The following is a 23,925-nucleotide window of genomic DNA, read 5'->3' on the forward strand; positions in this document are numbered from 1 at the left end:
ATACCCACTGAGCTTCTCGGTCTGTTTCAGAGTCTTGAACCCTTTTCCTGGACCATGTTGGTGGAGGGGTTGGGGAGGAGGGGTAAGGGACACAGGTTATTTTCCCAAAGACTGGCTCTAGTCTGGACCAGGCGGGAGCTGCCTGGCATTTTTCGGCCTCTCCAAAGCTTCTGGTGGGCGGGGAGGATGGAAGGTTTGCCCTTCCAGCACGGGGCTCTGACGTGCTTGGCACCGGGCCAGAGTCTGTGGGTGGCCGGAATGTATCCGGGAACTCGCCCCCCAGGCTTCTCTAGGGTTTTTGTTTTTTTTTCAAAGGTTTTATTTGTTTAGTTTTTTAGAGAGCAAGGAAGGGAGGGAGAAAGAGATGGAGAGAAACATCAATGCATGGTTGCCTCTCACACGCCCCCTCCTGGGTACCTGGCCCGCAACCCAGGCATGTACCCTGACTGGGAATCGAACTGGAGACCCTTTGGTTTGCAGGCCGGCACTCAATCCACTGAGCCACACCAGCCAGTGTTCTTAAGTCTTTCCCATTTTGTGTGGGTTGTTCACCTAAAGCAGACTGTTGTCGGTCATTTTCCTTCTGAAAGAGGTAAAAACAGAAATCAGTAAAATTCTCCTCACGCCGCCCTGTGTGCGTCATACCAGCTTCCTGGCTCTCTCTGGGGTTTGTGCCTTAGGGCCCGGCTATGGGTGAGATTGTGCTAAGGAGCAGTTACCATTAGATCCTTGTTACAGTTACAGCCCAAGTTCTCTTTAATGACAGCTTTTATCAGGTCAGATAATCAGCTGGAACACTGCGGGACAGGGCTATCAAAGCCCCTCTTTCAAGTATGTATCATCAGAGAAAAATATTGAGGACCAGCGGGCAGACACTCAGACACCTGCAGGACACACAGCCCGAAACATCCCGTCTGGGCACCTGGAAGACCCTCTCCACACTCGGGAAGAGGCAGCGTGCTCTTGCCTGTGTTAGTGGGAACCAGCCAGGCGTGGCCAGTGATTTTCTGGTGTCGTCTCCTGAAATTCCGTCGTCCTTTTCTGTTCCTTTTTTTCTTTTTCAGAAATTAAAACAATAATGTACTAAACCATTTATTACTACTTTAGTTTTCTTATCATTTGGGTTTGGTGAGAAGGGTAATGTTTTGACCTTATCACGCTGTGAAAATTGTGACCTGGGGCATGCTACAAAGTGTTTGCCAGAAGACGGTTTTCTCGTTTGAGCCACATACGTGTCATCAGCAGGCTTCCTCTTCCTGGACGTGGCGAGGGCCTCTGCCTGTAGTTTCCATCTGGAGAAGCAGCTCTTCGGAACCTGGTTCAGCTCGGGGCCCACAGGCTGCTGCTCTCTGCACCCAGCGTTTTCGGATGGCATTGTGGTCTCCTGGGCTGCGGAAGGGCAACCTTAATCCCTCCTGGCACTTCACCTTCTTTACCCTCCACACCCCATCAGCCGCCCGGGCCGACAGATGCTACTTGCTTCTCTCCCAACACCACCCTTTCCTCTGTGTCTTCACTAGCACCGGCCTTTTCCAGACCCCACCCCCTTTTCTCATGGCTGATTGCCTTCTTGCCGATCGCCCCAGTCCTAGGCTCATGCGTGCCTCCTGGCTGGAACATGGTAACCGTACTGGTGGTTCCCAACGTTTTCGTGAGCAAAGATCCACTCCCTGTTGACTTTGAGTTAAAAAACAAAATGAAACAAAACAGAGCAAAGCAAACAAAAAAACAAACTGTGGACCATCCCATGAGAGTAATTGTTCTCTGGACTCTCAAAGGTCGAGAGAAACACAGGCTATTTCCATTTCTTCAGTTTCCCAGAATATTAAAAAAAAGTGAAGGAATGCCAAAATAGCTTATGAAAATTGTAGTGTGTTTTAACGGTTCACATTTAACAAATTAGTAATTTTAACATGAGACAAGTAGGCAATGTAGTTCTGCCTTTCCCAGGCTAATTGGAGGATTTATTAAAACATCAGTTCCCCAGTGTAAGTTGCCCGGGGTCTTGATCTTGCAGAAGAACGGACCTGCCTAGAGTGAGTTGCCGTCTCTAGAGGTGGAGCCCTCTTCTGGTTGGGCGTTTCCACAGAACGGAGTCTAGAAACCCGGGCCTTGGGCCAGCCGAGCTCACGGGGGAGATTTGTGTTGGAACATCCTTACTGTTCTCTAAAATAGTAGTCCTTTGTGTGCTTTCCATTTGCTGAGTAAACACATACGTTAATACCTATAGCTCTATCAGGACTTGGAGTTGATCACCGACTGAAATAAGACAATAAGCCGTGGCTGGCATAGCTCAGTGGATTGAGCGCAGGCTGCGAACCAAAGTGTTGCAGGTTCGATTCTCAGTCAGGGTACATGCCTGGGTTGCAGGCCACAGCCCCCAGCAACCGCACATTGATGTTTTTCTCTCTCTCTCTCTCTTTCTTCCTCCCTTCCCTCTCTAAAAATAAATAAATAAAATCTTTAAAAAAAAGAAATAAGACAGAATATATAATATCCCTTATACTTCGCTATGAGTCAGCATATTCAGAGTGTTAGCCTATGTTTGCATATGAATTTAAAAAGTTACTTTTTACTCCATGAGTTGCCTGACCAGTAGTATCCTTTGGAGCCCTCTGAGGTTGGCGGTGGTCGTGAGAAATATGTACATTTCCTTGCTCCACTTTTGAAAATCCTAAGTGGGACAGAGCAGGGCTTGGCGTTGGTTGGTAACTCACTGGCGCCCCCTTTCTTCCCCCACACTTCAGGGTCAAAGTCGCAGAACTGTGTGTGGAATTCCCTCATCGATGGGCTCACAGGTGAGGTCAAGGAGAAGCCGCGTCCAACGATCGTCCATGACCCCCGACCCCCGGAAGAAATCCTAGCGGAGGAATTGCCCCAGCTCGACAGCCCAGAAGCCTTTGTGAAGACATCCTTCAGGTTTGGTGGCTTGTAGCTCTGTCTGTCCTTTCTCATTTGCCTGTGGAGTGACTTTGCCAGTTGGATGCGTCGTCAGTGTGGCCAGCAGATGACCTCATTTCTTGGCACGGAGGAAAATTAGAGTTGATGAAGGAGTGTTGGAATTAATGCTAGCTGGACTTCTGGCTGGATTTCCTGAATGTGGAGAAGATCCTATCAGGAGTTAAGTTGCTGTTGGTATTTAATTGGCATTGGCATTTAAATGCTGAGGCAAAGGATTTACTGATGTTGGCAATTTGAATTGGATTAATGAGCCTTTTGCTTCAAAGGAGGTTGGCATGGGGAGATAAGAAAAAGCACGTGGTAGAAATGAGTTCAGCCCTGTGCTTGCAGCCTTCTGGGGGTGGGAGGGAAGGTTACTAAGTCGTAAGAGATGTGAGAGCTGCTGCCTCCCCGAATGGAATCCAGGACCTTCCCTTGTGGTTGCCAAGTGGCTGTTTACCGTCTTCTTGCTCTTTGTTTAGTTCGCATCTTCCTGCAAAGGCCTCTGGTATTTTCTTTCATCGTGACTCTGGCTCCTACCTTCTTACCGAGTTAAATGAAAACCAGCCTGGGTATGCAGGAGGTGTTACAAGTGACTCATTTTTTCCGACTGGGTCTTTCAAAATTGCATTTGAAATACACAGTAGTACCACACGAGAAGTCAGATTCAACGGGTTTGCCAGCCTGCCGTCCTCCCCGCCTCTCTCCCTGTTACCCTGACTTCTTTCCTTTTTCTTTCCATTGGAGAACCCGTTCACACTCTGCACGTGGCTAGCACAACAGATAAAGCTCATTTTTCTCCCCTCATAAGCAATGCAGGCAGCCCTTGGAGTCCATGAAATATGTTTGAAAAATGTGCTCTTTTGCATCCAGGTGATGTGTATAATCGCTCAGTAAAAGCCGTTTCATTGTGTGAAGGTTCTCAGTGGAGGCTGAATTATAGGTGGGTTCCGAAAGGCGTGATGGATGGAGGTTTGGATTTCTTTGTATAATGTGGCTGATGCAGTGGCGGAACAGGCATTGCAAGGCAAATGCTTTTATTATTCCTGGTTGGGGTTTGGTTACTACATTGCGGGGTCGCAAACAAAATAAAACCCACACGAGTAGAGGGAAGTACGGTCTATGAACCTGTGATTCTCTGCAAGTGCTGCGGTGGAGAGGAGAGTGATTGGCCGTCTGGGTCCGTGTGTCTTTCCTTGGCTCTTGTCTCCGGTGGAGTCGACCCCTTTGTGTACAGTCTTCTTGTTGCTACTCTTCCCGTACCACACCAGGTCCGTTTTCTTCTCCAACGCACAGCTAAAGGGTGGCTGTCACGAAAAGAACATCCTGTCCTCCAGCCCAAATCCATTACCATAACCCCTCCTCTTTGCATTTCCTCAGGGCTCTTTAATAGGGGAAACGTATCGATGACCATGAACTTCGTTTCATCTGCTAGTTGTAAGATGTGTCGGTGTCTTAGCTTCAGAAATACGGTAGATTCAGTCATAAGGGTTAAGGTCGGGACTTACATCTGGTTCCTGGTAAGGCCTTGTGCAGCAGGACGAACACGGCATGTGTGAATGTGCCAACCCTTCGGCACCTGGAGCTGGGAGCCCGCGGGCATCGGCCATTCATCTACTAGAGTCCTTAAGACCTTGCGTGCTGTTCGGGAACCGTTCTTTCTTCCTAGGAAGGTAGCTGACTTCAAAGGCAATGTTAGAGGGTGAGTGTCCTCTCGTGCAGTTGTCCCTAACTGTGGTGGTCACCGCAGTGGCGAGATTTGTTGTATGTAAATTATTATAAGCAAAGCACTAACGTGTGGGAAAAGTTGACTTCGCAGGAAGTACAGTGGAGCAGAATCAGGTGACCCTTGTGGTCGCGCTGCTGGTTTTCTGCATGCCCTGGAGGGCGCAGGGGAGGAGTGAGCTACAGCTGGATTTTAAGTGATGCTGATCGGACGTGTCACTCGGGTGTTCTCCCCCCACGTCACTCACGGAGTGGAGAAACCTGAGAGCTGGTGACTCCCCGTGCGACTGACTCTGGGAAATCCAGGAGGAGTGATGCGTGTGGGTGTAAAATACATTATAGCCCTGGCTGGTGTGGCTCAGTGGGTTGAGCATCAGCCTGCAAACCAAAGGGTCACAGGTTTGATTCCCAGTCAGGGCACATGCCTGAGTCGGGGCGTATGAGAGGCAACCACACATTGAGGTTTCCCTTCCTCTCTTTCCCCCTCCCTTCCCCTCACTCTAAAAATAAATAAATAAAATCTTAAAAAAACCCCACATCTATACACACTCCCACATACTATTAAGAGACCTGGGCCTGTGATCGGCAGCATCCGCCTTTCTCGGCTTCGGAGGGTCCGCTTTGCCGAGGAGGAGGAGGAGCACAAGGCTCTCAGGGATTGTCTCGTCTGTCCCCTCGCCCCTCTGTAGGGCCGTTGCCACTGAGCAGCAGGAGGTGCCTGGTGGCATTGGCTCCTCCCTTTTCTTTCTTCTTATTCACACTCGGAGGGCATTGGGAACTGGGGGCCACAGAGGAGGGCGTCAGCTTTCGTTATTACATAAGGTCCAAATTGCAATGACAGTAAGCCCCAAGGTGCCAGAATATCAGGAAGTCCAGTTTTTTCTTGGGGTCCTTCTCCCTCACTGTTCCCAAGGACCCCCTAGGCTTCCCGACAGTGGTTCAAGAGCCAGCCCTTACCCTGCTCTGCCCCCAGCTCCTGCCCCTGCCAGGGTAAAGGTGGCTTATGTGGAAGGTGCACTTTCTGGCCTCAGTGAAGTTACAAGACTACATCACCAGTCCACACCTCCTGCTTCTTGTGATGTCTCCTCCTGCTTCTTGTGATGTCTCCTCCTGCGGGATCCTGTTGTCCTTTCCCCACACCAGGCCTCAGAGGGCCCCACCCCCTCCCACACACATTCTAACAACGTCGATCTTCAAAGGGAAGGAGTTAGACGCTTCATTTCACTTCCCCCAGAAATTGCTTCTAGGCGATTGCAAGTATGTGGAGACAACGATAGGCAAGCCACTTCCAGGACCAAGCATGTACATGCATTTTCTATTTGCATAATACCTTCATTCAAATAGTTTTTTCAAGGTCAAAGGGACAGTCTGCCCTAAAGGTAAATTCTGTTCTCTATCCCCAAATGTGTGCAGCGTTGTTTATATTGATACATTTACAAAAGGCAGGTGTTTTCCAAAAAATTCTTAAGAGTTTGTGTGCTTCAGTCTCCCCCATGTTCCCCGTTACAACAACAATAACCTTGTTTGGTGTGCTTATCTGGCCGGGCAGGTCCGTTTTAGAGATGAAGACTCTGGCCCCCGAAAGTGCAGCCTGTAGTTTAGATCGAATTCAAACACAGGTTAATAAGGACAGTGGTGAGTTGGTGGTCTGCAATGGCAGAAGCAAGGGGTGGCTTGTGTAGACGTTGGCTCCTCAATCTGTATCAGGCCCTGGAATCCCACCCCTAACAAACGGGTCATCTATGGACCCGCGCAGAGCACATGCTGTCCATGCAAATGAGGCTCCGGGAGAAGTCCTCCTCCGAGCAGCCTGCCGCTGGTGGCCGGGAGAGTGCGTCTAGGTCGGTTAGCTGTGACGTGCACTGCCAGAGGGCGGGGCAGAAGTGGGAGTCCAACCTACAGATTTAGAAACGAGGATTTCGGAAGATGAGAGACGCCGCCTTTTTCCCGCCAAAGCTTGTAAGTTCACAGCTGAGGGGCATGCAGATGCCCCCCCAGGTCTAACCCGGTCCCTGACCCTGTCCCTCTAGGCCTCTTTGCTGGGCAGGGGGGCTGAGGCAGGTGTGCCGAGTCAGGGAGCAGATGGCTCAGCGGACCCTTGGGAGAAAGACACCAGCGTGTGCAGGGAAGGGCCTTCTCATCCCTGTCCTGTTCCAGACCCAGCCAGCGAGTACCCCCAGAAACTATGGCAGGTGTGTGCTCTGGTGTGCTGTGGGCTTTCGCCTTTACTCCCCGTGAAAGGGACATGGTGAGTGGCCCAGGTAGGACAGCGCGATGCTGAAAGTGGCGGTCCCGGACTTTACACCTAGTTCTGTTACCACGGGCAGGTCGCTTACTCTCTTCGAACCTCCGTTTCCTTAACTGTCCCATGTGAGCGTTGAACTGGAACAGTGGATCTCAGACTGGTGTGCGTCACAGTCACCTGGAGGGCTGTCACAGTGTGGGGCTCACCTCCAGGTCTGGCAGGGGTGGGGGGGGCACGGTGTCCCAGGATGTGCCTTTAGAAGAAGCTTCAGGTGGTGCTGATGTTGCTGGTCCAGGACCGCACCTGGAGAGCCACCGAACTACATGAGATTTAACATCCTTTTGAGCTAAAACGTTTTGCGGTGCTAATGTGAGCAGGTCGCTTACTTGCACTTTGCTGTGTATGGTGCGCGCCACGTGTGTGCACTTTATCTGCAGGATTTTTCTGCCCATTACTCTACCTGAGCTGTGGAATCATCATACCCGTGTGTAGTGTGCATCCTTATTTTCCCGTCAAAAATTTGGGCAAGAAAGTGCGCACTAAACACGGCAAAATACGGTTTCTAACTTGGCCTCAGTGCGTTCATCTGTGAAGCGGGGATACAGATGCCCGCCTCTCAGGGTTGTGGGGGGATTTGAAGCAGATCATTCATTGTGCATGTGGAAGAGACAGGCCCAGGGTTCGGCAGAGAGAACTCATTTCCTATCCCTGCTCAGCACTCACGTAAGCCTCGCCTGCCTTGGACCGCGGGCTGCGAAGGAAGTAGGGTCAGACGTGGGCGCTGTGGCTCCGGGTGCAGGCCCTGTGGGCTCTGAAAGCTCCCCGAGCCTCTGGCGTGAAAAGTCTGCTTTCCAAACCCGAGCCTTGGAGGAGAAGAAAGTGGGAACGGTAACGAAATAAAGGGCTTCAGTGTCTGGAAAGCAGGCACTGCTGGGACCTGCACCCCCGCTGCCTGTCCCCCTTGTTCCTGCTGACCTGTCCCTTGGAACCTGCTGCTTGGCTCAGGGTTTTCTTAAGGGAGATGAAGGTGAGCTAAACCTGGAGCTGAAGGAAGACAGACAAGTCCAGCCAGTGTGACCAGTGATGGGAATCTCAGTATCCGCCACTAGGGGGCCTGAGAGAACGGAAAGAGCCGGCTGCTGACAGCCTCTAGCATGCACCTTTGCGAAGGTGAGACCCGGGCCAGATTGCACTGAAGGTCAAGGACAGCAGTTGTTTACTGGGCATCTACTGTGCCCAGGAACTCCACCTTCCTTTGCTTATTTGGTCTCCCCAAACCCTGGCAAGGTAATGTTATCCCGCTTGTATAGGTCAGGAAACCGAGGCTCAGAGAGATCTAGCAGCTTATTCAGAGTCGCTCAGCAGGTGGCAGAGGTGGAAATGCTCGCCTAGTCCACCTGGCTCCAAAGCCGTGGCTTCTCCACCGTGTTTGCCTTGACTCCTATGCTTCTGGGTTTGCCGTTAGTGAGATGACTGGTGCCACCGGTTTGGACGTGCCGCTTGGATATGTGTATAGTCTGACGCTTCTCCTGTGAGGCCGACCGGGGTCTGTTACACTGAATCCCTTCTCTAGCCTACACTTACGAGTTTGGTGCACCCACCCCTTTTGCACAGGACCCCCTGAAGGCAGTGCCCCTCGAACTTCATGTCTAGCGAATTCCTTGGGGGCCCCTGTTCAACACAGACCCAGATTCATCAGGTCCAGCTGGGAGTCTGCGACTCCACGTTCGTAACAAGCTCCCCCATGATGCGAGGGTCCGGAAACCGCCCCCTGAGAAGAGAGGAGTGGGCTGTGGAAGAGGCATGCTTCTGCAAACTTCCTTCTAAAGTATGTGCTTTGAGTCCTGGTTTTGAGTCTCAAGTTTGCTCATCTTACAAAGAGAGCCGGTGAAATAGCCACACAGGCCTTGGGCACTGTTGCTGGGATTGGGTGGGCTGGGGGATGTGACAGCCCCCAGTTCTTCTCCCCCAGTTTTCAAAACCGTGTTTAGGAGTGAAGTCATCCTCCATGCCTGGACACCTGACCGCCCCCTCTCCCCCCAAGCCCTTTCTTCTGTGCCCGGGCTGTGCAGTGAGCCTCAGGCTGCGCGTATGAGCCCTGCGGGGACCTCGTGAGCAAGGCTGGCCGCTGGCCTGACCTCCTTGGACAGTAGCGGAAATTCTGAAGCCGTCAGGGCATCAGCCATCTCCGTTACTTCCCTTGAACTGTGTGACTCCCCGCGTAGGCTGAGTTGCCAGGTTTTGACACTTTCGCATTTGGAAGAGGAGCACGCTCACTCCCGAGAGAATCACCGGGGGCCCGGTGCGCTTCTCTGCCCACGCTGAATGGACTTATTTGGGCTTTGGCAGAAACGGGCCTGGTTCTATACATAGCCTGCTAAGAAGACGTTGCAGAGGGCAGGCGGGACCGAGCCAACACCCTCGGCTGCGGACGAGATTAAGGCCTCGTCAGGTCCCATTTAATGGATTGTGTTTTCCGCGCAGAATTAAATCATGGAACTCATCCTCGTTCTGGCTTTGGCAGCCACTTTTCCAGCAGGGGCTGCTGCCAAGAAGCCCGTTTCTGACTTGATTGCTTTCAGGAAACGTGCAATCTGGCTGATGGCATGGCATGGGGGGGTTCGGGGTGGGGGGGTGGTGTCCCCTGCAGCTTCGGACCCCGCCCCAGGATGAGTCATGGGTTAAAATTCCCAGTTAGCTCGCGGGAAGTCTGGTCACACGTGTGCCTCTATGACTGCATGCCGGTCACCCCCCGGTGGGTGACTTTGGGGACACCTGCCTTCCTGACTCAGTGCTGCCCCCTGGAGTTGACATTTCCCCCCTGTGGCCTTCGCTCATCCCCATCAGCCGAGTCTTCCCCACATTTGCTAAGGGAGCGATGAGAGAATGGATGCCGAAAAGTTCCTGTCGCAGTGTTGCCTTCCCATCGGGGAGGCATTCGGGTTTCTCTTCATAAGCCAGTTTTTGTGGACGGACTTTTTGCTGCTGGGAGTCGACAAGGCGTATATCATGAGATGCCATTCCTCGTGCATTCCACGGAATTTTGGAAAAGCGGGGTTTTGTTTCTGCGGCGGCCCTGTGGATGCACCTTTCCCATCTGCGACGGCAGGGAGTGTCTTAGACCCAGGACCCCTGCTTCTGTGCAAAGAAATGTGTCCCCGTGGTGGCCAGTGCTGTGTTCCCCTCCCAGGAGTGTCGGGGACACTAAGGCTAGCTGTCCCTGGGAGACATGGGTCTCCTGGGGTGGTGTCATTGGCTCAGGAACTCCCTGATGGCCTTGCTGAGCTTTCTCTAGAGCGGCACTGTGGTCTAAGGCCCTGGTACCCCACCTCCTGTCCTCTCTTTCACTGGGAGTCAGACCTGCACCCCAGCTCTCCCCGCCTCCCCAGCGCCTCTTCCATGTTCTCTCACACACGTCGCCCCTGATAAGTTTCTTGCATCTGCTTTCCCGCGGGGCGGTGATCCCTGGGTGACCCCCCCCCCCCCCCCCGCCAGCTCCGTGCAGTGACGTAGATACCCTGGGCCAGCCCCTCTGAGTGTCTATTCTATACCCGTGGCCAGGTTTGCACGCACAGGAGTGCGGCTGGTCTGTGGCACCCTCACCCCTCAGCGCACACCCCTCTGAATTACTCCACATTTAACAGCGGTTAATGGATCCACCCCCCAGGGAGTGGCCGGAGCTTCCGCACTGCCTGGGGGTGGGGTGGGGCAGAGGGCCGGGAGCCCGCATCCGAATCTCCCCACCAGAGCCAGCTGTGGATGCCCCACCCCCTCTTCCTGATTAGCCACAGGAACTCGTGCCCTGGGCCACACAGAGACCTGAAGCGCACAGCAGGTCCCTGAGGGTTCAGAGCAAGAGCTTCCGACCCCCACCCCCTCCCCAGGGCTTTGGATCCCATTGAGGTCCCTTGTGATCCTCAGAGTTCTGGATCGAGTGTTCCAGCCTTTCGCCTTTGGCTCCATGGTCTCCTTGTCAACCTCACGGGCCATCTCCCCAACCACGGTCCCAGGGCATTCCTGAGGTCCGGCGTTCCCACGTGGGAACGTCTGAGACCCTTCCAAGCCACGCAGAACCTGAACACCAGGCTGAGGAAGTTAAAACCCAGCTTCCCTCTGCCTAATGCTACTGGCCACGGAGTTTACTGGGACGTAGGCCGTCTGGTGTGTGGGCAGACGTCCCTGTGCAGAGGGAGGACACACAGGTCTCCCCCTGCCCCTCTTCTGCTCCAGTTTCCCTTCCCCCTGGAATCCCCCCCAGCCGGAAAAGCTGGGCCTCTCTTTCCACCTCTCCTGCATTATCGCCTCCTCCTCCCCAGGACCAGGCCTTGGGCTCAGGCATGATGGCGGGGGAGGTGAAGAGACAGATCGGCCTAGTGATACGGACCCCTGCGCTGGGAAACAGCTCGGAAGCACCATGTGTCATCCCTCACCAGCTTTTGGTGATGAATGACTGTGCTGCATTTGTGGGGTTTTTTTTTTTTTTTGCAACAAAATTAAGGCACCCTAACTAAAAATAAAGTAAAACCCTTTAAGACTAGGCCCTGTGATAACGCAGGTCTGCACCTCGCTTGACTGGGGATTGGCCCCTGCCCTCTGCCCCCTGGTCCTTGTTAATCCCAAGGGACTGTGACCCTGTGTGTCACTCTGTACACGTTTTTGTTCCCACTCACAGCCTCAGGGCAGGGGTTCCGCCCTGCTAGCAGGAAAGGAGTGGTTTCCTTCTTATTAGAATCTTTGAACTATCGGATCTTTCCTCCTACCCTACTCCAGTGCGTGTTCAGCAGCCACGTCCTGTGCCCGGGGCTGGAGCCGCACACAGTGAACTGGACCAGCTCGTGTCCCCCCCAACCTTCCCCTGTCCTCCACCCCGGGGGGTCTCACGGAGATCCAGGGAGATACCTTGCAAGGCACGTGGTGTGACTGCGCAGCAGACCACCCTGCAGCATCACGGAGTGTGGGCCGGGGTCCGGGGCAGGAAGTCACCACACATGTGGAAGGGACTGCTGGGTTTGCATCTGGGACGTGTGAAAGGAGGCGGTGCTGGAAAAGTGAAGGCAGGACCCAATATGTGGGGCCTTGTTTCCCACGGGAAGATGCTTTGGTTTTGTTCCACAGGCCGAGGTCGTTGGAGCTCTTGGAAATCTCGGGGGGGGGAGTGGAAAGGAGACTGCCTGTTTTCCCCTTCAGTTATAGGGTTAGGGCTTACATTTCTGTGCTTCAGTCCCCAACACACACAGCATCAAAATACAGGTTTCCTGGGCTCCGCAGAGAGGGACTGACAGAGCTGGGGAACGGCGTAGGCTCCAGACACCTGTGGGGCCCAGAGAAGAAAGGCCAAGGGCAGTTTGGGGAAAAGACTTGTGACAACTGTTTGCTCACATGGAGAGGCCATTTTTTAAAAAAAACTCCTAAACGAAGTAGCAGCTAAGGTTATTGAATAGACAGCCCCCCACCTGTGACCTAGCTGCCCCCCCATTTCCTGGTTACTGTTGAATGCAACAGAAATAAGTTTGCTAGGATGAGTTCCCTGCAGGCCCCGGAGGTGAGTTTACCTGGGGAGGGAGCGATGTCTGAGCGAGCGCTGCAGGCCCTCTAGCCCCCAGTTTGGGAGAGGCAGTGGTTCTGGCCCAGGTGAGGGCGCTGGGTCCTTGGAGGCGGAGCGTGGCAGGCTGTCCAAGGGCGTGACACAGGCACTCTGCGGAGTCAGGAACGCAAGATGCCAATCAAACAGCAGACTTGGACTGTGGGTCCAAACCTTGGATCTGTTCATCATTTCCATTCCCCGAAGATGGTCCAGATTTAGAATTAGAAAAAGGTGTGGGAAGGGGGCTGAATTGTATTTAGTAAATTACGTGTTTCTCCCATGCTTGGCTGGTTATTTTATCCTTGATTATGTCTAACTGAGGTAGAAATTGAGATTGGGGGGGAGAGAGAGAGAGAGAGATCAACAAGTTCTAAAATTATTTCTCTTTCTCACACATTGAACACCACCAGTGGCATCGCCAGCAACTATGAGTGAATTCCCTCCACACTGTAATTTCATCTTGTCTCGGCTGAAAGCCTTGTGTTTTATGACACTTAGTGGTGGTCTCTATTCTCTTCCGATTTATTGTTTTCCTTCTGTTTCGGGGGTTCTTCATCCGGGCTGCCCTGGGTCCGGCAGCCCTGAGAACCGGGCTCTGCCTGCACCTCAGCCTCTCCTCTGTGCCTGCTTCCTTCCCTCCACCCTCCCACTTCTGGGTCCCTGTTCCCTGGGCGCCTGCTGCCGCCCCAGGGCCTTTACCCTAATGGCCATTAACGCCTGTCCTGACCACACGACCCTGTGCAGACTTCGCTCCCTTCCAGTGTTTCTGGACCGGGTGTCTGTGGTTTTGCAGTGATCACAGAATGCGTTCTCCCACCCCACGGGACGCCATATGTCCATGCCATTTAAGATAACTGAAGTGTCACCAAATGTCCCTTATGCTGTCTTTCTCCGAGAGCCAACTCAACAGAATGGAAGCGAATGGCGTGTTTGCCACCGGGAATGTGCTGTGTGGAGGCTCTCGGCAGCCTGTGTGAGAGGCATGGCTATTTTTACTCACCGTTCTGGTGACTGACACGGTGTCACCGCCTTCTGGACACCCTGACTTGGACACATTGCCTCGGTTTCTTACTCATCAGCCATCTTCTCCAAAATGAAATTTTGTCCTAAAAATAATACATTACCTTGCAAGATATTGGATAAATGATAAAATTTTAAAAATCCTGAATATAATCCATACTATCATTTTGGCATCCTTCCAGAAGTCTTTGTATCGGTGCCTTATATTTATAGTTGTAATTACGGTCCAGTTACAATTTTGTGTGCTTTTTTTTTTTTTACTGAACATTTTATCTGAAGCATTTTTTATGTTGTCACATAATGTGTGTGTGTGTGTGAATGTATGTTGGACACTTAGGTTGTTCCTGGCTTTTTACTCTTTCTTACCTAATTAAAATTTCTTTTTATTTATTGATTTTAGAGAGAGAGAGAGAGGGGAAGGTGGAGGTAGAGATAGAGATAGAAAGAGAAACAGAGAGAGACAAACATCAATTTGTTGTTCTGTTCCACTCATTGATACATTCATTGGTTGCTTCTTGTATATGCCTTGACTGGGGATGGAACCTGGAACCTTGGTGTATCGGGACGATGCTCTAACCAACACAGCTACCCCACCAAGGCTCTTTTCACTCCTTAAAGGAATGCGATGATAAAAATCTTCAGGCACCTAGATATCGCCACACTTCAAGCTGCATCTTATGGGTGGATAACTGGAAGAGGATACACTGGTTCAAATGACATCTTTACTCTTGATAAACCATGTTGCAAGCAGAACTCAGAGTAGCCCCTTTCCATGGGTTTTATCTACATTTTAAAAGTTGATAATGAAATTGGAAATTTTTATAATCTTCCAAACCATTTGAATTTCTTTTTTATATGTGTCTCTTGCTAATATATATTGTATTCATTTCATTGAATTTGAAGAATTATGACTCTATTTGTACATCATCACATGTTGCAATTTCTCCCTCGTATGTTGTTTACAAACAGGTTTCTGTCATAAAAGGGGCACGTGCACACAGAGAGGGGAACAGGGCAGGGGGCACCTGCAGTGCTTTCTTCCCGTGCTGCTAAAATCCGACCGATTGCCTCTACGAATAGATTGAACTTCTCTTTAATCACACAGGATCATGTTCTAAAATTCAACACGATCACACTCCCCCACATTTGCATTTTCGTGAATATCAAACATTTTAAATGTCACGTAGCTGACGCATCCTGACTCAGTCAAGCCTCTGTTGATGTTTGGAAGCTGAAGTGTTTCCGGTGTTTGGGCAGAAGTAACATGAGCAGCGCTGGGATGGACGTCCTTGCGTAAACACATTTTGTGTGGGTGTGTGGGATATTCCCTTGGGGTGGGATCTCAGGTCGCGGGCGGAGCTGGTGGGAGTCCGCAGGTGAGCAGTGTGGTCTGGGATTAGTGGTCCTCCGGCCAGTAACGCCTTTGTCCTCCCTCCTTAGCCACTGTCCAGCCCGGCTTCACTCGACATTTTCTGGTCAAACAGGTGAGAACCACAGTCTCTGTGGTCTTAGAATGTTTTGCCTCTATCTGTCCCCTAAATGATACAGAGAATCTACATCATTTTGATATTCACGTTGTCTATTGATGTAGGACCTGGGGGAGAATCCTTGCCCAGCTAGACTCAGCATTCTTTGTGCACGCCACAGTGGGGTGCGGTGCCCTAGGAATTTGGGAGTTGGGGTCCAGCAAGGCTTCTCCGAACAAGGTTCTTTGGCTGAGTCTTGAAGGCAAGGTAGGTGGTTACTTTTATGGTTAGGTTTTGCGAGGGGAGGGCAAGTTCCAGAGAATCAGAAGGTTTGGGGCCTGCTATTAGGAAGTATAGTGGCTTCACATTTTTAAAAAATGCCATCAGCCTTGGCTGGTGTGGCTCAGGGGGTTGAGCACTGGCTTGCAAACAGAAAGGTCGCCAGTTCGATCCCTGGCCAGGGCACATGCCTGGCTTGTGGGCCAGGTCCCAGGTTGGGGGCGTGGGAGAGGTAACAACAGATCGATGTTTCTCTCACACATCAATGTCTCTTTCCTTCTCTTTCCGCCCTCCTCCCCTCTCTCTAAAAAATAAAATCTTGAAAGAATAAAAATGAAAATTAAAAAATGTCATCAGCTTTAGCACTGCCTTAGCTGAAGTCTCAGGGATTCCAAGGCCTCTCCTGCCCCAACTCTGCCCTGGTGTCCTGCAGTATCCCCACAGGCCCCCAGGGGGCGATAGAAAACACAGGTGGGAATTTTGGTGGTCCCAATGCCCGGAGGTGGGGCTGGGGGAAGATTTTAACCTCCTAAATTACAAAGGACCCTCAAACACAAGAAGCCGATCTGCCCAAATGCTAATAGCAACCCCATTGAGAAGAAGCCCCTGATATAATCCACCGAATTGCTTTGGGAGCTTCTCCTACCTCCCCTGAACTGCCCACCCTTTCTCCTTCCTCCCTGTTTAAATGTTCCCCTTGGGGAAATGCGAGTAGCTGAAAATCTAAAGGCTAGAGGATGATGCAGTCCTCAGATTGGGAACACAGTGTTTTTTTTTTTTTTTTTTTTTTTTTTACCGCACGAGCTCCGAAATGAAGGGGGAAAATCACAGTCCCAGGAGCTGGAAGCCTGGAGTTCCCACCCGGCCTCTGCCACCCGCCTAATTGCTACGCTCGGGGGCGAGTCCCTCAGTGTGACAGTTTGTCAGAGAGGATCAATAATACTGTCTCGGAATTACCGTGAAAATAAAATAAATGGAGAGAAATGAAAAGTATAAAGTGGTGAAGTCCTATAAAACATAAGGCATTATTTTGAACAGTTACCAGTAATAGTAATTTCACAATAATGAAGCATTACCACCACAGGTGTTATTAACAGTGCTCACGTAAGCATGACAATCACAGAAGACCCACCCAAATCATGACCGCACATTATTATTTGCAGCAGTCTGGAAGCAGTTCGTCCCTTTGACCCCGAGAGCGGGGAGTTACCGAGGCCGGGATCCCCACACCTGGCTGCGGTCATTTGCTTTTGTCCAGTATGTGCTTTGCCACTGGCTGGCCGGCGCTGGGAAGAGTTACTAATGGGGGAGGGGTGAAAGGGGGCGGCTTGGGAGTTGTCAGCGAAAGCACAAGCATTGTTCTGTGGCCCTCCAGTCAATAAGCAGTTACACCCTGCACAGTGCCTCTGCAATTAGCTCCTCTGTCTCCATTCTCTCCGGCTATTCGTTTGGCTCCAGTCCTTGGCACCTCTCACCTTTCTGCCCTAATAGCCTCCCAACTGGCCCCTCTGACTTCAGACCCCCCTCCTCCACCCATTCTGCGGTTAAAAACCTCCAGCATCTCCCCTTGCCTGCAACATCTGCGCTCGGCTGAGGTGGTGGGAGACGCTGTTGAATCCAAGTAATTTGCTACTACTGGTAATTAGAGAGCAGAAGCCTGTGAATAATTTATTCTCTTTTTGTTTTACTCTTTAGAAACCAATTAGAGCAAGGTTCACTGTATCATTGCCGTCTAGCGTGGGAGAAGAAGGGGGGAATTAGAGCTAATGCGTGGAAAAGTTGTGAATAATGCCGTGAGTAACGCCTGGATGTGCGTGCAGACGGCGTCATTCATCAGTTATGTTGTGGGAGGAAACAGTTGAGGACCAGTAGCCTGAGGAACAAAGTCCACGTTCCTTTGCACATCCTCAAAGGGATCCATGGTATGGTCCTTATTTTGTCTTGATCCTTCCCTCCCACCTCTGCACCCCGCCTCCCAACACACACACTCCTCCCTGCTCAGGTGCTGTTCCCTAGTTACACCAGTTGTAATGACATCGATGGTTTGGGTGGGGCTGACCCCACCTCCAACCTCCCGTGCTGTGCCCTGTACTGTGCCTGGCCTGCGCAAGTACAAGACTCCTTCAACCACTGGGATTGGGTGGAGAAGGGTGGGTGCCTCTAGCTGGGCCAATAAGAACCAACCTGTGCTTTGGCAGGAATTAGTGGAAAGTGGTGCCAAGCTGGTAGGGCGTATGTCTGGGCCTGCCAGGGGCCAGGTGGCCCCCGAGGGGAGAAGCCCAGGTGAGCATGAACTGAGGAAGAAGGGAGGGCCGAGGGGCAGGTGGCTACAGAGTTATGGTGGCATCCTGGGAGTCCCTGGTGCACTTGACGTTAGATAAAGCTTGGTTTTATGAGCTGATATACTGCCTGTCTATGTATCTGTCCTTCTTGCTGAAGTCAGTTTCTGTCACCTCACACTCAGTGTCCTGACCAGGATACTGGACTCTCCAGCATTCCAAACCTTGGGGAGCCCTTTGTCCGATGTGCTCCTGGCCCGGGCCTGGGATGCCTCCCCCAGCTCTCAGCCCTGTGTGTCTGCCCAGGCCGGGGTTGGACGCCCCCCTGCCTCTCCATCTGACCCAGGCGGACTTGAGTCTCGTGTCTGTGTCCCTGTAGCCCAGGGTCACACCGGTCACTACCCTTTGTCTCACCATTAGCTACGTGGGTGTTGGGATTTCTGACCCCTTACTCACGAGATCCTTAACTTCATATACCTTCTTGTTGACATTTATACCTCTGTTTGCACAGCTGCTCTGAGGCAACAGTGAATATTTGTTGACCAACATTTAGCAGAAAAAGAGAAATAATGGAAGGAAGATGTGAAGAAGGGAAGAGAGGAAGGACACGTAGTCCTTTACAGTGGGAGTCTGGGACCCGGGCTGGGGTGAGGGGAGACGGGAACAACTCGCTGGATAACACGGGGAACCTAGTAAATCCCTTTCTCCAGGAACTGTTTGTGCTCGACAGCTGCAATGTGCGGTGGCCCCCAGAGGGGAGGAGTTTAGCGCAGTACACGTGGGACTGGCAGGAAGAGAGGCCGAGGCAATGCTCCGTCACATCAAGTCACGGTCAAGGACGCTGTGTCCTGTACCACGGAAAAACTCCTGCCAGCCGGTGGGATGTCAACTCCGGCAACGTCTCTTGGGACTCTCCCCTTGTTGACATTCCCTAGTGCAGGCTGTCCCCACTGGACTACTGCAGTGGTCCTCTCACAGGGCTCGCTGCCTGCCTTCTCTCACGCATACACGCTTCATCCTGGATGTTGGGTCGGAGTGATGCAGGCGATCTGCTCTGGTCACAGACTCGATTATAAAGCTTCATAAGATATCGCTGTGAAGCAACCCCTGGGACTTGCTGTGGAGTGGCCTGAGCTTTCTTCCACTCGGTATCGTGCTATTAACTGAACTACAAACTTTATTAGGATTTTGCCCATTTTTCCACTGGTGTCCGTTTTCTGTCCCTGGGTCTCATCCAGGACACCACACTGTGTGTGGTCTTTGTGGTCTCATTAAGTCTCCCACGGTCTGTGACGCTTTCTCAGACTTTGTTTCGTATGATCTTGACAGTTGTGAGGGTTGCTGGTCAGATGTGTGCACTGTCTCTGAAATTGGGTTTGTTTGATGTTCTTCTTATGATTAGTCTGGGGTTATGGGTTTTGGGAGGAAGACCACTGAGATGAAGCTCTTTCCTCGTCACATTATATCAGGGGGTGCATGATATCCCCACGGTACCACTCACTATGCTAAACCCAATCATGTGGTTAACAGTGTTCACCTGATTTCTCCACTGTATTATTACTATTTTCTCCTCTCTAGTCTCTTAATTCACTGGATACCAGTCGCTGAGTCCAGCCCACACTCAAGGAGAATGGGATTAAGCTCCACTTCCTGGAAGGGACACTCTTTATTTAATGTTATTTAAAGCATCCTATTGTTTACACTTGCCCACTTAAATGCTTTCAAAGTCTCTAAACGGATTTGAGCCTCAATGACAGGCATAAATCATGGCCTCCAAAGCTATCTCCCTGACAACTAAATGAAAAGCCTTGGGAATTTTTATTCCATGGGCTGGAGAAAGAGTCCATTCTGAGGAATCAAAACAAAGTGAGCACATGAACCTATTAGCATATAATTGTTCTGTAAAGTAGCTCACCGTGGAGCTGGCGAATAACAGACCGCCTCCTGAGCCCCTCACTGCCTCCATTATTCACAAATGCACAGGGGAAGGGTAGTGAGGCTACCCAAGGCTTTTCCCATTACTCCCAGCATCCGTGGCAGGCTGGCGTGCTGAGGGGTTCTGCTGGTGGGTAAGGGAAGAGGGCAGGAGGGTGCATCTTGCTGCTGTAACAACCAGGATTGCTTGCTCCCTAGCCAGGCATGCCGGGGAGGAGCCCACACAGGGTCTGATGGGCAGGATGTGGAGGCTCTGGCTGCAAAGCCTGCGGTCTCAGCTCTCAGGCAAAGTGTGAAGGGAATGCTTTTGAAATTGAAATTGAAATGAGTCACAGCTCTGATTGTTTTCCATTTATAATCTCGCTGGGTGAGATCACCTAGGCGGGTCACCTGATGTCCACGTGAGGATCTGTGGATGATGTGGAGGGGAAGCAGCTGAGTGCAAGAACCAGGACGCAGGAGGACCCGTCTGGTCACTCCCGTGCTCACTGGGTCATCTGTCCTGAGAGGCAGGAGCTGGACGAGAAGTAGGTGGGTTTTGGCAGCAGGCACACCTGAGTTTCAATCTTGACCCAGCCAGTTATAGTCAAGTGACCTTTGAAGGTTCATCTTTCTTGAGTCTCAGATTTCTCAGCTGCAAGACAGAGTTGATGAAACTTTCCTCAGATGGTTGTTACAGGGATTGAATAAGATAATGCCATTTAAATGCCTACTCGGTACTTGAGTGTTGCATCAGAATGCTGTTGGTGCAACTAACAGAAAAAGCAACCCAAAGTGGCCCCCCCCAATATCAAAAGAATATTTATGTTAGTTAACATAAATAGAAAAGCAGTAGTGGGATTACTCTGGGATTGATTGGTTCAGAGGCTCAACATTGTCATCAAAAGCCTAGATTCTTTCCATCTTTCTGCTCTGCCTTCCTCAGCAGGACGGACTAGTCCTCAGAGCAGTGTTCCTCACAGTCGTAGTGTGGCTGCTGAAGCTCCAGACATCAAGTTTATAGAGATGGCAAGCTCCAGAGGCAGATGAAGTCTTAAGAATGAGAAAACTTGTTTAAAAGCAGCCTCACTCTAAGTCTTCCTCCTCTAGTTGACTACACTTCATGCCTCATTGACTGGAATTACATCACAGATTTGTGTCTAAATCATGGGTTGCCATGATTGATTTAGACCAATCAGGGTCCACTCCTGGAGCACTGGAATTGGTTTAGACCAATCAGGGTCACTCCTGGAGCACTGTAATTAGTTTAGACCAATCAGGGTCCACTCCTGAGGCAAAGCTGTTCTAGCTTCCCTGGTGCAATGGCTATACTTTTACCTGGAAAATGTCTGGGTTCTATTAAAAAGGAGGAACACCAGAATATGTCAAAACTTTTGCAGATGCAGCATATAAGGTTACTGAGATAATTCATGAGGCTGGTCTTTGGCCTGATCAATAAGAGTGTAGATACTTTTTCCTCTCCTTTAAATTGGTCATTCGGTTCATTCTTTAATACTGTAGAATCTCAGAGTTTGAAGGAATCTCTCTAAAGCAAGTCTAAAGAAGGATTATTTTCTCTTCTTGGATTCCCAGCAGAACACAGGACTCCCTCCACAAAGCACACCCAAATGACGTCTGGCAAACCAATCCTGGGGTTGTAGCTTAGGGTGATAATTTACACCAAAATTAATCGAAATGAAATAAAATCACAAATTTAGCTTCTCGTTGCTCTAGGTATATTCCGAGTGTTCAGTGGCCACATGTGGCTGGTAGGTGCCATACTGGACCACACAGGTCATGTAACAATTCCGTCACTGCAGGGCGTTCTGCTGGGCACTGCCGTCACCGATGACCCCCAAACGCTCCCAGTTTTAAAATTCTGAGGAAGCAAGAGTCTCAGGAAAATGAATTTCCACGTACGGATTTAATAATTTGGTTGGTTGAAAAAGTAACAAATAAAAATGATTTATGGGTCAACATTCAGAAATTCTCTCCAGAAGTTATTTGTCAGTTGAGCTGTCTATAAACTAGGATGACTGATTCTCCATGTGCCTACATTTGCAACATGAGTTTTAATTAATTAGTATCTAATTTATTTTGTGCATACTCATTGATGCCCATAAACTTCAACTCCTAGGTATTTCAGAAATGATAGCCTCTGACGTTTTTTTCTCTTCTCTTGGTCTGCCTAGTGTCTGCATTTCCCAGTTGTTAATGCTTCATCAGCCAGGTGATAGGGGAAAGAGAGCTTATTAAATTGAAAGAGTGAAAAACGACAGCTTGTCAGCATCTCAGGTGAAGTTTTCGTGGGAGAACATTTGTTCAAATAAGAAATTTGGATCATCTGTTGATTGAATTATCTGCTGATATTATTAATAATCATACCTTACATTGCAATATCCCCTTCACATGTGCTATTCCACTTAATCTTCACAGCAGACCTGAGAGTTATCCTATCATTCTCATTTCCAGACAAGAGATGAGGCTAGATTACCACTATATAATGGAGCACATCAATTGGAAGTTGTGCTTTGAATAAAATAGGAATTTGGTTCTACCCCTGAACATACAGTATGTATTTCAAAAGATGATAAAACTAGGATTTGCACCCAGAACTCTGGGTTCATAATTCAGTGCTATTCATAGCATCCCTGGCTACCATCCTTTGTTCTTCACTTTATCCTTTTATCTTTCCGTTTGCCAGAGACATTTAGCAGATGGCCACACTAAACTCCCATAGGAAATTGTGAAATACAAAATAAACGGACTCAATTAATAAGTAGTCACAGAAGAGTGTGAGATCTTGACATTAAAGGTATGCTAAATTATATAAAGGTTTATGAGTTATAATGGAATTTTCTTCTTCAGCTGGAGATGTAAACACACGGATTGATGCAAACCGCTTGTTTACCGTAAGTAACCGTGTCCACGCACGTGCTGGGAAGGTGTCAGAGAAAGTGGAGGGCGGGAGTGGGAGCTGGTGAGTGGAATGGAGAGACACAGGTTCATTTTCCCTAGTGTGTTCTCTGTTAATACTGCGTCCAGGGAGGAAGCACTTTTTCAACTGATGTGGACAGACCTCGGATAATAGATCAAGTGAATCAGACAACAAATAGGGAAGTGGAAAATGATTTTTGGCTGTTTTCATGATTTAACCTGACAACGAACAGCCTTGGGGACTTCCCCTCCTGCATCTTCTCCAGGGGACGGAGGATTTCATCCTCTGGCAGTGAGTCCCTCCCTCCCCTGGTCGATAGTTCAATTTTAGGGCCTTTCTTTGACTGTGATTGCTAATCAGCTCTTTTCCAAGCGGTCTTCACGTTGCTTTTTCATAATGGGGACGCCCACACAAAGCATATGACAAGGATTCATTTGATTGCGTTGTCCAGAAAATGGAGCGTGGGCTCTAAGGGTACTGCAACTGCACAGCCCCTGATGAGCCAGGTGATGCTGACGTTTTTCCTAACGGAGAGCGAGGATGGAAACTGCTGGGTTTGGAGGTGGACCTTGGTCTATTTTTAGGTTGCTGTGGTTGCTTGCTGTGCAGCTTTGCCTGCAGCATGAAAGCTGGTTTCTGGGAGCAGACTCCCCTTCACAATACATGCTGTATATAGTATCTTACAGGGTCTTTAGGGAACCAGACTATTACTTTGTTAAAACACGAACAGTCTCATGCCCCATCCTGGATTATTATACGTAGGAATAAAATGAATGAATGCATGAATGAATCAATGAATACATGACTCTGTGAGTAAGGGTGAACTCATGAAGAAAATATAATGCTTTATACATTCTAGGTTCTAAAAGTCTTTTGGGTGTAATTACTTCCTTCTTTTCTATTATGAACTGCTAAATAGCCAACGCCAAACTACCTCTAATTAAATAAGTGGACTCGGCACGTCTTTTCACGTGAAGACACCATTTTGGAAGAGGAAGCAGACATTTTTAGACTCTGTGAGGCCCAGACACATGCTCTGTTTGCGATGCAGGATACATTTGTCCTGGGAGCAAAGACCTGAGCTGAAGCTACCTCAACGCCGATCGATTTTTTTTTCAGCAACTTGGACATTGCTGTTATTGCTAGATGCTTGTTCTCACTCCTCTTTGTTTGTAACTAAATGTGCATTTGTGTTTAAAATCAGCAAGAGTCTGAGCCATTTGGAGCAAATGAATTCTTTCAACAAATATTTATTGGGCATTTACTATGTCCTAGGCATTTCTAGGCACCGAGGAGGGAAGAAAAGGGAGGACTGAATTAGGGTGGAGTTAGCAAGGTTGGCCGCAGGGGGCTATTGGTGCTTCCTTCGGATGCCCCTGCAGAGGCCTTCCTTCTCACCATCACTGCCCCAAGAGGCCTCCCAAAGTGTTCTTTCCGACCCCCTGCCAGGACCTGCGTGAGAGGAGTTCTGGTAACGCAAGTGCCTCCGTGGGATTCCTCTCCACTCCATGTTTTAGTGTTCCTCCTTGACTGGC

At 50.1% G+C, this 23,925-nt stretch overlaps 1 protein-coding gene across 5 annotated transcripts in view; it reads left to right on the plus strand.

Moving 5' to 3' along the window:
- PDE1C (phosphodiesterase 1C) overlaps positions 1-23,925 on the plus strand; it is a 411,283-nt gene that overhangs the window by 110,472 nt on the left and 276,886 nt on the right. For all 5 annotated transcript variants that reach the window (XM_036010434.1, XM_036010436.1, XM_036010435.1 and 2 more), the window contains one exon: positions 2,748-2,919. In XM_036010434.1, coding sequence (XP_035866327.1) covers positions 2,748-2,919 — 172 coding nt within the window. The remainder of the gene's footprint in view (positions 1-2,747; positions 2,920-23,925) is intronic.

This window comes from Phyllostomus discolor, chromosome 10 (assembly GCF_004126475.2).
Source record: "Phyllostomus discolor isolate MPI-MPIP mPhyDis1 chromosome 10, mPhyDis1.pri.v3, whole genome shotgun sequence".
Classification (NCBI taxonomy): Eukaryota; Metazoa; Chordata; class Mammalia; order Chiroptera; family Phyllostomidae; genus Phyllostomus; species Phyllostomus discolor.